General features: G+C 35.2%; 1 protein-coding gene across 1 annotated transcript; it reads right to left on the reverse strand.

The window, feature by feature from the left end:
• Window positions 1-7,594: 7,594 nt before the first annotated feature.
• LOC107685227 (zinc transporter ZIP1-like) lies at window positions 7,595-10,240 on the reverse strand. Its single transcript, XM_016481741.1, has 2 exons — window positions 9,893-10,240; window positions 7,595-8,203 (listed from the first exon to the last, which is right to left on the reverse strand). Exons 1-2 carry the CDS (start codon window positions 10,238-10,240, stop codon window positions 7,850-7,852), a joined length of 702 nt encoding a protein of 233 aa, XP_016337227.1. The 3' UTR covers window positions 7,595-7,849.
• Window positions 10,241-12,957: the final 2,717 nt, after the last annotated feature.

The following is a 12,957-nucleotide window of genomic DNA, read 5'->3' on the forward strand; positions in this document are numbered from 1 at the left end:
CTGTACTCCTCCTCTAGCAACACCAGAACATTTTGGATGCTTTTGGATCCGAAATGATTGACTTGGTCTCTTGAGACCAGAGTATGGATTCCCAGAAGTCTCTATTTTGTAAATATGGGCCCTGGAAGAGGTTAAATTAGTTTATTTTGCTTTGGCTACAGTAGGTAATTCTAGTGGTGACAACAACCATGCATCTCACGTCTGCAGGCTGCGTCATACTCTGTGAGATAAAGTGTCACTCTTTTCATAGCTTTTGCCGGCTCTGAGACACTTGCATGTTATTTCTCCTACTATTTTTCTAGCAAAAATTCACTCATCACTAAATGAAAACTTAAAGTGAAGACCTGAGTATTTCAGGGCCTTATCACAAGTCCATTGTTTTTGAATGTCGGTGCTACTTCTGCTATATTTTCACACTTAAAACAATAATTTGGACCTCTTGTACCATTGTCCTCTTTTATGCTAAGAAATAAGTCACCTGGCAGTTCTCTCCCAAGCGGTTCCACTGCTGCCAGCATTAAGTCTGAGTATGATTCAGTGGGCTATATAACACTCTTAATTGTCAGGAAATTACTTGTCTTTAAAAGTTTTGGTTCAATATACTTACCTGTTGATCAAAAATAGCCTTAAACCTATACACTTTTTTTTATTTTTTATTTAGTAACTTTCAGGAGGGTGTACTCATTTCTGCAACACACAATTTTATCACTTTGATAAGAAAATCTTATTTTGCTGAATAATTTTGGCATTCTTCTTTGGTATTTGATCAAGCAGGCTTGTTGGAACATTACATCTCCAAAGAACCCTAACATGTCTTCTAATTAAAGAGTTATTGATGAATTGTGCACATTTTTTTGTCTTTTTTCAGAAAACAAAACTTAATACCTAAAGTAATTTTCCTTTTCAAGTAAATGTATCTTGATTTAAGAATAATGACAAACGAGACAAAGATGCCGAGTAGGATTTTTTGCTATTTTGGGTTGCTAGGGTGTTATACATGGTTCTTAGCATGTTGCTATGTGGCTGCTGTCAGTCACATATGCTGTGTAGGCCTACAGTCCCATCCAGACTTGCCTTCCTGGAATAATAAGAAGATGAATAATTTGTTCTAGTGACCTCTAGAATTACATATAAGCTCAGAAGCTTCTGCCCGCTTAATGAAGATGAAGATCTAGTATGATTAGTATGTTACTAGCATGGTGTTAGCATTTTGTTAGCATGATTAGCAAGTTACTAGTATGTTGCTAGCATGATTCTAGCATGATTAGCACATTACTAGCATGATTTTAGCATGATTAGCATGTTACTAGCATGATGCTAGCATGTTTCTAGCATATTTAACAAGTTGCTAGCATGTTTCTAGCATGATTAGCATTTTACTAGCATGGCGTTAGCATTTTGTTAACATGATTAGCAAGTTTACTGGCATGTTGCTAGCATTATTCTAGCATGATTAACATGTTACTAGCATTATGCTAGCATGTTTCTAACATATTTAACAAGTTGCTAGCATGATTAGCATGTTACCAGCATGGTGTTAGCATTTTGTTAACATGATTAACACGTTACTAGCATGCTGTTAACATGATTAACAAGTTACTAGCATGTTGCTACCATGATTCTAGCATGGTTAACATTTTACTAGCATGATTAGCATGTTACTAGCATGATGCTAGCCTTTTTCTAGCATGTTTAACAAAGTTGCTAGCATGTTTCTAGCATGATTAACATGTTACTAGCATGGTGTTAACATTTTGTTAACATGATTAGCAAGTTACTAGCATGTTGTTAGCATGATTAGCAAGTTCCTAGCATGTTAATAAAATTAGCAAGTTACTAGCATGTTGCTAGCATGTTTAACAAGTTGCTAGCATGTTTCTAGCATGATTAGCATGTTACTAGCATGGTGTTATCATTTTTTAGCATGATTAGCAAGTTATTAGCATGTTTACCATGTTACTAGCATGTTGTTAGCATGATTAGCCAGTTACTAGCATTTTGTTAGCATGTTTCTAGCATGATTAGCAAATTACTAGCATGTTGTTAGCATGTTTCTGTGCTAATCCAGCTAAAACCAGTTTATTCAGTAAAAAAACAGCTTAAAAATAGCTGAAAACCAGCTAAGACCAGCCTGACCTGCTAAAAAAAAAGTGGCCAAAACCACTTTAAAACCAGCTTGGGAGACCAGCCAAAGCAGCCAATCAGCTTAGGCTGGTTTTAGTTTAGGGAGTTGTTAAGCTTTGTTATAGCAATAGACAGCTTAAATACACCATAAGATTCATCGTACAAAAGTTTTGACCCCCTCAATGAAAGTCTATGGGATTTTAGGTGGTTCTGATAGTCTGGTTTACGAAAACCGTAAGCCGGATCAGTTAGAAAAGATATACCAGCCAAAGCAGCCAATCAGCTTAGGCTGGTTTTAGTTTAGGGAGTTGTTAAGCTTTGTTATAGCAATAGACAGCTTAAATACACCATAAGATTCATCGTACAAAAGTTTTGACCCCCTCAATGAAAGGCTATGGGATATTAGGTGGTTTTGATAGTCTGGTTTACGAAAACCGCAAGCCGGATCAGTTAGAAAAGATATACCAACCCGAATCAGACCAGTCCGAAGGTCTGACCCGAGTTTGGTGGTTGTAGCTTTAAAGGTCTAGGAGGAGATACATTTTAAAATTTGGTCTCAGAAGAAGAAGAAGTTTAAATAGGATTTTAGTAAATTGGCTTTTTCAAGCCAACTTAATAAATGATGAATTCAATAGTTTTCCATCTGATAAAAATAAAAATGTGGTCAGTCTAATCAGTTTAGGTGTTTTCAAAACCAGGTGGCTGCAAGGGTGTACTAGGGCGTAGCACTGAATACTATGTTTCAAAGTTAGAGAAAAAAAGTTAAAATAAAATGTAAAAATAAGTAGGAAAAAATAAGATTAAACTAAATAAAAATATTAAAATAAAGAATGAATAGATAAAAAAAAAAAAATTATTTATTTTGTAATATTACAATACAAATTATATTTATAATATACAGCTCTGGAAAAAATTCAGAGACCATTGCAAAATTATCAGTTTTTACTATTTATAGAGTATATTTGAGTAAAATGAACATTTTTGTTTTGTTCTATAAACTACATCTCTCCCAAATTCCAAATAAACAATGTCATTTAGAGCATTTATTTGCAAAAAAATTATAACTGGTCAAAAAAAAAAAAAGTGTTGTTATCAGACCTCAAATAATGCAAAGAAAAGTTCATATTCATTTTTAAACAACATGTTTTAACTTAGGAGCTATTCAGAAATCAATATTTGGTGGAATAACCCTGATTTTCAATCACAGTTTTCATGCTCTCCATCAGTCTTTCACATTGCTGTTGGGTGACTTTATACCACTCCTTGCTTGTGACCATCCCTCTTCCTCTTCAAAGGTTTTCAGTGGGGTTCAAATCTGGAGATTGGGCTGGCCATGACAGGGTCTTTATCTGGTGGTCCTCCATCCACACCTTGCTTGACCACTTAAGCAGTCAGACTTTTTATTTGACAGATGATGAATTAACACACTGAATGAAGCCATGTCTAGAGACCACCAACCACCTAGGCTGTAAAAAAGTAAGTAGCCTAAATAAAAAAAAATAAAAAAATACAGAATACCTTTTAAATAGGCAAGAAACATTTTCTTCAAAAAAATTTTTTTTTATAAATATATATATATAAAATTTTACTATAAATTGTATTTCTGTTAATTAAAATTAATTGCCGAGACTTGTCATTTACACTTATATATTGTTGCTCTTTTGTTAGTTTTGATAGCTTCTATTGTCCTCATTTGTAAGTCGCTTTGGATAAAAGCGTCTGCTAAATGACTAAATGTAAATGTAATTCCGACATACAGTATAAGCTACGTAAATGGCTGGAACAAAATCAAGTGCAGTAAACGGTAAAACTGTTTGTGCTACAAACCTGTTTGTTCACGATTACGATAATATATTAAAATTATAGGATAAGAAATACCAGTTTACAATATCAAGTAGGCTAGCATAATGGACTGTTTTTGTACAGCTAAAATAACTTATAGCTTATGACACCAGAAGTCTCGCACATTCAAGTTATAAATGGACGTGTGCGCTCTTAAAGGGGTCATATGATGCGATTTCAAGTTTTCCTTTCTCTTTGGAGTGTTACAAGCTCTTGGTGCATATGTATAATAATTACCTCACACGAACAGTTAGAATAAATCAAATCTGCGTTTTGCATAAAATACTCACTTGGCTCCAGCAGATCAGGTCGTTCGTTGACGGAGCCTCTACAAGTGTCCAAAGTTTGCTGACAAAAGCCGGGACGCAATGGTTGCGTTTCAGCTCTCCTGTTTAAAAACAGAGGTGAAGAAACCCTTTATGCCTTTCGTGAAGATAAAAGCTCGTCACACTGCTCTAGATTAGCTGGCTGTGAGGAGGTAAATAAAGTCCCAGGTTGACCTACACGTGAATTTTCCTGCTGCGACACACTCCCTTGTCCCTCTATCCGAGACACCCCTCGCTGCAGACTGTAGCGCGGTGACATCACGTATCTACGTCACGTATGTGTTTACCGCGCATGCGCAAAGTGACGTAAGGTATGTGTATAACACGCATGCGCATTAACGTGGTGACAACTTCTCTCTGTATCGTGCAGAAAATGCACTCCAGTTCATGACACCTAATTTACATAAAAGAACAAACAATATTAAAACAACATTAAATCATTTTGAAGAAAGGCAAAAGAGCCATACAAGGAGAATATTTTAAATGTAATTTAAAATATATTATAGGATGGTGTTAGGAAAAGTGTGTTATTTGCTTTGTCTGTAAAGTACCTAAGAGATTTAATTTATAATTAACATTACCATCAACTATACTGTGTGCATAATTATTAGGCAAGTTGATTTTCTAGTCTTTTTTTTTTTTTTCAAGCACTTTTTTACCAATTCCAAACCACATAAATCTTAACTACTATTGATTTTGTATTTAATCATTTATAAGTGATATATAATTGTCCATGAAGGCTGGAAGTGAAAAACTCTTTGCATTCAGGTGTGCAGAATTATTAGGCATGTTTTCTTTTACTGATAAAATGAGCCAAAAAACTCAGACTGAAAAGTAAAATTAAAAAAAGTTTGTCGAGTCAAAATTTAGGTTGGTTTGGCTTGAGAAAGCATAGCCTGAAAGTTTGAAGTTTTTTTTATTTTTACTTGAAAGTTTTACAGTTGAGGGCAATACAGTCTACCAGAAAAAAACAAAAAACAGATTGATGAGCAGACAGACACTCGTAAAAAAACGAGTGTTTTGGGCTACTAGAAGTGCTCAACAGATGCAACAGGTGTCCTGACATTTTATCCTACCCATCAGATTGTCCTACCAGGGCTTACTGCGCATGCGCACAATGGGTAGGTTTAGGGTTGGAGTAGGTGTAGAAGTGAATAAAAAACAATCTAATAGGTAGAAAAATGAATTTAGCCGTAGCGGTATACCTTCCAGCCACAACGGCGAATAACACATAATTACTGCATTTGCATTACTGTAAGGGTAGGTGTAATAAACCATAATTTGTTTTAATGGGAGGTAGCAAAATCTGACAGGGTAGCACAAATCGACAGAATGCCCCAAATCAACCACACAGACGGATTGTGGTCTGAAAGACTAATCCTGCGATTGACTGAGTTTCACAATAACACTAAACGCATTTTGTACTGCATTGGGTTTTACACTTTATAATCCTTGATGTGGTTCCCTCTTTAAACCCTCTGTTATAGCCTACAGCAAGCACTTTTTGTAATTAAGGTTTTGGTCATGCAACTAAAAATGCATTATAAAAAAGTAAACGGTAATCAAAGATTTAGATGCCATTTGCAAAACTGCGGTCCTGCTCTCCCTCGTTTCATTCATAATTACAATGCATGCAAACGATTCATCCGAGGCTTCAGTGTGAATGGGGCTTTCTTGGCGGCGGGGTGAATGTAGCACAGGCGACAGGTCTGCAAAGATGCCATCCATTCAGGCATGTGAGCAAAAAGCCGATAATGAGCAGTGGAGGCGCACTTCTTGTACGAGTCCGTCACAAACCCTGCTGCTCTGCTGCACAGACACAAACGAGCGACCCCTCGTTGTCTGCAGAGCAGCTCCTCACTACAGAGCATTCACTCATTAGCGCCACACTTCATGCAGTTCATTAAAAAAAATGTAAGTGTCACTTTTTAGGGCCACTGCACAGGGATTGGACTGACATGATGCAGCCATTTTATATTTTAATGGTTTTAGTTTTAATGTTAGTTTTAGTTAACAATAATAACCCTTGTCTAATGAATTGGAAATTTCATGTACAGAAAGAAAAGCAGCAGCTCTCATGAGAAGAGTATGAAATCCAGATAATAATAATAGACCAAATATCTAAATAAAACATGAAAAAAAGAACAAAAATGCAGAACAATACTGTCAGTTCTCGTTCAAGTGAGCCAGTAAGCATTATGCAATCATGCGCGTTTCTTATTACAATAATATATATGCTGTAAACAGTAGTGAGATTACCTCAATTAAACAACAATTCAATTAGTGGTGTCCAGTTATCATCTGGAATATAAAAATGTTGCATTTCTATTCGTTTTGTGTACAAATGCCAGGGTATAGCTTGATTAAATGAGCCTAGAGAGATCGTAATATTACACTGGAAAAGGAAGTTTGAGCACACTGCATTGTGGGATACATTTTCTAATGCACTTGTGCTCTGAACTCATATAGGAACTCTATACTAAAAATGCACATACTGCAAAAACAGTACCAAGTAGTATGGAGTTTCAAAGATAGTCAATACTTTACCAACATTCTGTGTAGAAGCCTGACATCTAGAGGCTAAATGTGGTACTGCAAGATCAAGTCTGAAGTTTGAACAATGTTTCATATCAAAATCACACTTTGCTTTTTACTACCCCAGACAGAGCATATTGAAACAGAAAGCAAACTAAATGACGTCCAGTAATGTCTCTTAATATATTTAAACATTAAATTTGAAAGGATTTAGTGCTAGTGTTTTAGTAAAAGGCTTTTAAGCACCTGAATCAGTAACATGCGATTTGCTAGTTTTCTTTCAAATAAAGGCACAGAAACGCTTCTCAACTAAAACGGCATGCTGTTTCCATTAGTTTGAAATGAAAATATATTTATATTGCTTTAATATGTTGCATAATCATACTTTCATATGACTATGGAACATATACACATGTGGTCTTTAAAAAACACAATACTAGTTATACACATTTTGTCTCATTTTACTGTGAAATCAAAACATTTGGCTGCCCATCGAATTTATGTAAATGTACAGGAAACGCAGCACAAAAAAAGGAGAAAACCAATACTGAATAACTGTATGTAACATACAGAAATATCGCAGTCAGTGTTCATAATGTATAAAGATGAATAATTGATTTAAAACATTTAAAATCAGTCAGACAGCTGGTGGTTTTAAGATAGTGTTATGCATGACAAAGAGAAAACACAAAAGTGGCATGGAAACAATTTCACAGATAAAATATGAAGAGTTTAAAAAAGCTCAAACAAGTTCAAGTAAAAAAAAAAAATCTGTAAAAGACTCCATTTACATGTCAGATACTATGTTTCTCAGTGCTGAGGAAAATTTCTTTTTTTCCTCATTTAAAACTGATAAATTATCTGGTCAAAGTTTTTAAAGACATCAGCATCTTTGTGCTTGTAAATATCAGTTCCTCTAAAAAAAACAAGCAAACTGAGCCTTTCGTTTCCTTGAAATCACATGCAGTTTGTGAAGGTTCCAGTTTTCTGGCCATGGGACACGAAAAAATGCAAAGTATTTTTCAGCCCAGGAAACTCAGAGCAGCCATTACTGAGAAACCACACAGGAGGAAGAACACTTTGAGCAGAGGCCGCTCAGGGGAGTTCAGTTCATGGGGAAGGATCTCTAGGAAGGTGATGTAGACAAACGTCCCAGCCGCCAGCCCCTCCAGCACCGCCTGGATCAAAGCGCCAGCCTCCAGCTGAGCCTCGATCACAATGATGCCGATGCTAATGCCGAGTGGAGACATCACAGCGAAGACGGCCACGTAGAGCGCCACCCACAGGGGCCTGACCGCACTCTGAACCAGCTTCACTGACAGACTGAAGACGATGATGCTCTTGTGGACCAGAATAGCGATGCAGATCTCCAGCACCTGAGCAGAGAGACGAGTGAAGTCAAACTAGGTTATATTCATCATTACATTATTCCAATTACATGTATTACAGTTGTGCATTATTCCAAAAGAAGCAAAATGGTCTTCACAAGCCTTCATGTAAATGTAAGCCAATGAAACAACTTTACTTTTTTGCTGAAGTCACCAAGCCCCCCCCAAACACCACCACATAGGTCAATTCCTGGTTGATAAAATCAAACGTCACCTAGTATTTTCTTTTCATTGACTTTAAAGGTCAAGTGTAATTATTATACACAAATGGCTAGTTATAAAAACTGTGATTCTAATATTTATATCTAAATAGATTTCAAAAAGAAACTGTCATTTACTTACCGTAATCATGGCTTACTTAAAGCCATGATGATACACAATATATTTTAACTAGTGCTGTCAAGTGATTAATCGCATCCAAAATAAAAGATTTTGTTTACATAATATATGTGTGTGTACTGTGTATATTTATTATGTATGTATCAATACAAGCTCATGCATGTATATATTTAAGAAAAATATGTTATGTTTATATATCAAATAAATTTATATATATTATAAAATATAAGAATATGAATATATAAACGTGTAAATATTTTCAAAATATATACTGTATGTTTGTGTATTTATATATAAATAATAAATATACACAGTACACATACATATATAATGTAAACAAAAACATTTATTTTGGATGTGATTAATCATGATTAATCGTTTGACAGCACTAATTTTAACACGCTTCCCATTTAAAATGAAGCTATTCTGATTTTTTTTTTTTTTTTACAATAGTAACGTTTCTTATTTTGTTTGAAATTGTTTAATAATGATAATATCATAGAAGTTTTCTTATTCACTTAACTTTTTTATTTTATAGTGAAACATTACAATAGTAGCTTTCCTTATTTTGTTTAAAAACTTTTTAGTAATAATAATTATCATTACTAATAATTTTATAGTCACATTGATATATAAAAACAAAATTGTGGCCAAATTGTGCAGCTCTACAAGCAAGCATAGCTTTTTTTTTAAACTGCATTTTAAAATCACAAAAAAGAGAGAAAATATGTGATACTGGCTGTGAAAACCCAGCTAAAGTCGTTTTTGTGATTTACTGTTTTCTACATAAAATCATCCTTCATAAGGCAAAGAACATTCAGTGAAAATGTAACCTTTACATCTTTAATATTGACTGAGTAAGGCCATGTCAAAGATTGAAATCATAGTGAAATTAATGGTTGAAATCAAACTTTGATGCTTGTTATCTCATAATTAGATTTAGAGACTTTAGCCTGGATTTCACAGAGAGGGTCACATATGAATAAAATCGCTATTAGATGTTTTTGCAAATTGTGCAGCCCTGTTTTCTGTTATTAAAACGGACTTTACATTTATATCTTCTTTTGTGTTCCACAGAAAAAACACGAGGGTGAGTAAATAATGAAAATTTCCATTTTTGGGTGAACCCTCTCCTTTAACATTTTTAAAGTGTTTAGTGAATTTAAAGTGTTTTGGCATCACAGGATAACACCCTACATAAACAGCATGATTTGAAGTCATGATGCTAAATATTTAACCTGTAAACCTTTGAACCCAAAACTTTTATCAGCTTTCTAACCAGGTCAGCACAGTGACTCAACAGGGAGCTGTCAAACAAAACAAAACTCAATAAATCACCTTCGTGTCTGTGGTCTGCAAGCCAATGGCCAAACCCTCAAACACCGAGTGGAGAGAGAGAGACAGGAAGAGCATGAAGGAGCGGAAGGACGAGTGCGCGTGAAAATCCACGTGGACGTGGTGACCGCTCCCTTCCAGATCATTCAGCGAGTGATGTCCATGGGCATGTCCGTTACCTGCAGGAGCTAAAAGAGGAGCCGTCTCCTCATTTCTGTGGCCCTCTGTGCAACTCAGAACTATCTTTTCCAAGATCAAGACTGTGAAGAAGCCACACGCCATGATGAACTCTGCAAGCGGGAAGCCTTCCTGGATGATGAGGAGAAGTGGCATTTGGATGTGATTAATCATGATTAATCGTTTGACAGCACTAATTTTAACACGCTTCCCATTTAAAATGAAGCTATTCTGATTTTTTTTTTTTTTTTACAATAGTAACGTTTCTTATTTTGTTTGAAATTGTTTAATAATGATAATATCATAGAAGTTTTCTTATTCACTTAACTTTTTTATTTTATAGTGAAACATTACAATAGTAGCTTTCCTTATTTTGTTTAAAAACTTTTTAGTAATAATAATTATCATTACTAATAATTTTATAGTCACATTGATATATAAAAACAAAATTGTGGCCAAATTGTGCAGCTCTACAAGCAAGCATAGCTTTTTTTTTAAACTGCATTTTAAAATCACAAAAAAGAGAGAAAATATGTGATACTGGCTGTGAAAACCCAGCTAAAGTCGTTTTTGTGATTTACTGTTTTCTACATAAAATCATCCTTCATAAGGCAAAGAACATTCAGTGAAAATGTAACCTTTACATCTTTAATATTGACTGAGTAAGGCCATGTCAAAGATTGAAATCATAGTGAAATTAATGGTTGAAATCAAACTTTGATGATTGGTATCTCATCCTTAGATTTAGAGACTTCAGCCTGGATTTCACAGAGAGGGTCACATATATGTATGTATTTATTTATTTATTTATTTAATGTAACTTACATGGAAATTTGAATACCCAACCTAAATTGGATCAATAACTAAATTAATATCTTCCCTGTGTCAGAAGCCTCTAGTTCCCTCCTACACTGAACAGCGACGGTCTTGCTAACAATTTTGTTAAGGATTAAGTGGTCCTGCTTAAGGGGATTGTGGGATTTGGCAGATTACTGCTCTGACATTTGTAAATAAACAGTGGAATTTCAGTTCTTCAGATCCTGACTTGTAATCAGCAGGATGGATTAACTAAGATGCACTAATCAATTAATTAATTAAAACATGCTGACTGGTGGTACTTTCCTTCTTTTTTTTTTTTTATGCATATCCTGTTTTTAAGGCTTACGGAAAAAAGACTGGGGGAAAAGTGCTGTGTACAGTATATTGCCTTATCGTTGCATCATGGAAGCACAAGGTACAGTTTCTGTATGGGTGGTCGTCCCAGTTTTTAAGAGTTTTAGGCAAAGGATATAAACAATCTTGGGAGATACAACGCTGGCCAGCTTGACATCAAGTCCTGGGCTGATTTATAAGCTAATACAAATACATTTGCGCTTCCCTGCACCCAAATGTCTTATTGAACTGTTAGTACAAGCAAAACAAACTGGGAATACTTTGGAGATCAAACAGAACTCACAATGGACTCCATTAACCATATTTGGGGAATATCATGTGGGAGCTAGTTTTCTAATATGCCTGTGCTAAGAGGTTTTATGAGACTTTTCTTAAAAAAAAAAAGTGAATATGCTTTTTTTTTTTTCTCTGTGTAACAGCTCTTGCAGTGTTTTTCACTTGCTGTTTAGAGAAGATGTGAAACATGATGGGTGTTCAGAAGATGAACATCAGGTTATGCCAACCCACCAGCAATTTGTTCAAAGGTATTTCAGCTGCAATTTTCATCAAAATCTTTTGCACCATGCTATCTCCCAGCCTTTCATAAGACTATTGTTATATATGCAAGATAGGATTGTAAGATTGTCTGTTTCATGACCCTTTTCTGCTTGTGTGAGGGAGTTGCCTGTGGCTTTGTTACAAAGGAATCTTTTCCAGAGGTTATATAAATCAGCTGTGTTTTACAAAGGCTTCGTTCTTCAAAGTCTAGAGAGCATTGGGTTGTTTTTCCTCTTTTTCCTCCTCCATTCTATAAGATTCAGCTGCATGCATCAAAGTCTGTTTATGATTGCGCTTGATTCATTTTGCAATATAATCCATACAAAGGCTTCCTGACACTAGCATCCCTGTATACAGACAGGTCACTAAATACCAAGCCATAGGCTTGATGCTTTTTATAGTCTCACATTAATGTTTAACTCTCAAGCCTTATGAAATGCTCAAGCTTGGCTCTTGTTTGCTTCTGGAAGTCTCTTCTGAAATCCAAATTTGCGGATGACTGGGTTGCCAGTTCTTTTCTCTTAATGTAGAACATTATGTTTGTAAATTTCATATGATTTTTCTTTCCTGATCTCATTCTCGATTTGTGAAATATTGCATTTTAAGGACGGCCCCTTAACGTTCCTTCAGTCCCTCATGACCATCTGAACTCCTTCCTGTCACTATGCTGGATCTTGTCTGATAAAACCTTCATGCTCCCAGTCCATCTGTTTTTAGTCTTCCCAGTGACAGAGGATCTACCCTCTCTAAAATCATTAGCTGTGCTCCGATTCACAGGGTCCCTACTCTTTGTACACTGCTCCCCACACTATCAGCAGGGAATATCTGTAGTTCACTTCACTTGACAAAAATTGTTCATTCCAGACAATGCCCTACATCTACAGCAGCACAGACAAAAGTCACATAGATTTAAGTAGAGGTGGGATTTCAATCGTGATGGTGTAATATTTGTAGAAATAAATATAAATTGAATTTACTATGAAAGTACAGGTGCATCTCAATAAATTAGAATGTCGTGGAAAAGTTCATTTATTTCAGTAATTCAACTCAAATTTTGAAACTCGTGTATTCAATAAATTCAATGCACACAGACTGAAGTAGTTTAAGTCTTTGGTTCTTTTAATTGTGATGATTTTGGCTCACATATAACAAAATCCCACCAATTCCCTATCTCAACAAAT

Source organism: Sinocyclocheilus anshuiensis, unplaced genomic scaffold (genome assembly GCF_001515605.1).
Source record: "Sinocyclocheilus anshuiensis isolate Anshui unplaced genomic scaffold, SAMN03320099.WGS_v1.1 scaffold333, whole genome shotgun sequence".
Lineage (NCBI taxonomy): Eukaryota > Metazoa > Chordata > Actinopteri > Cypriniformes > Cyprinidae > Sinocyclocheilus > Sinocyclocheilus anshuiensis.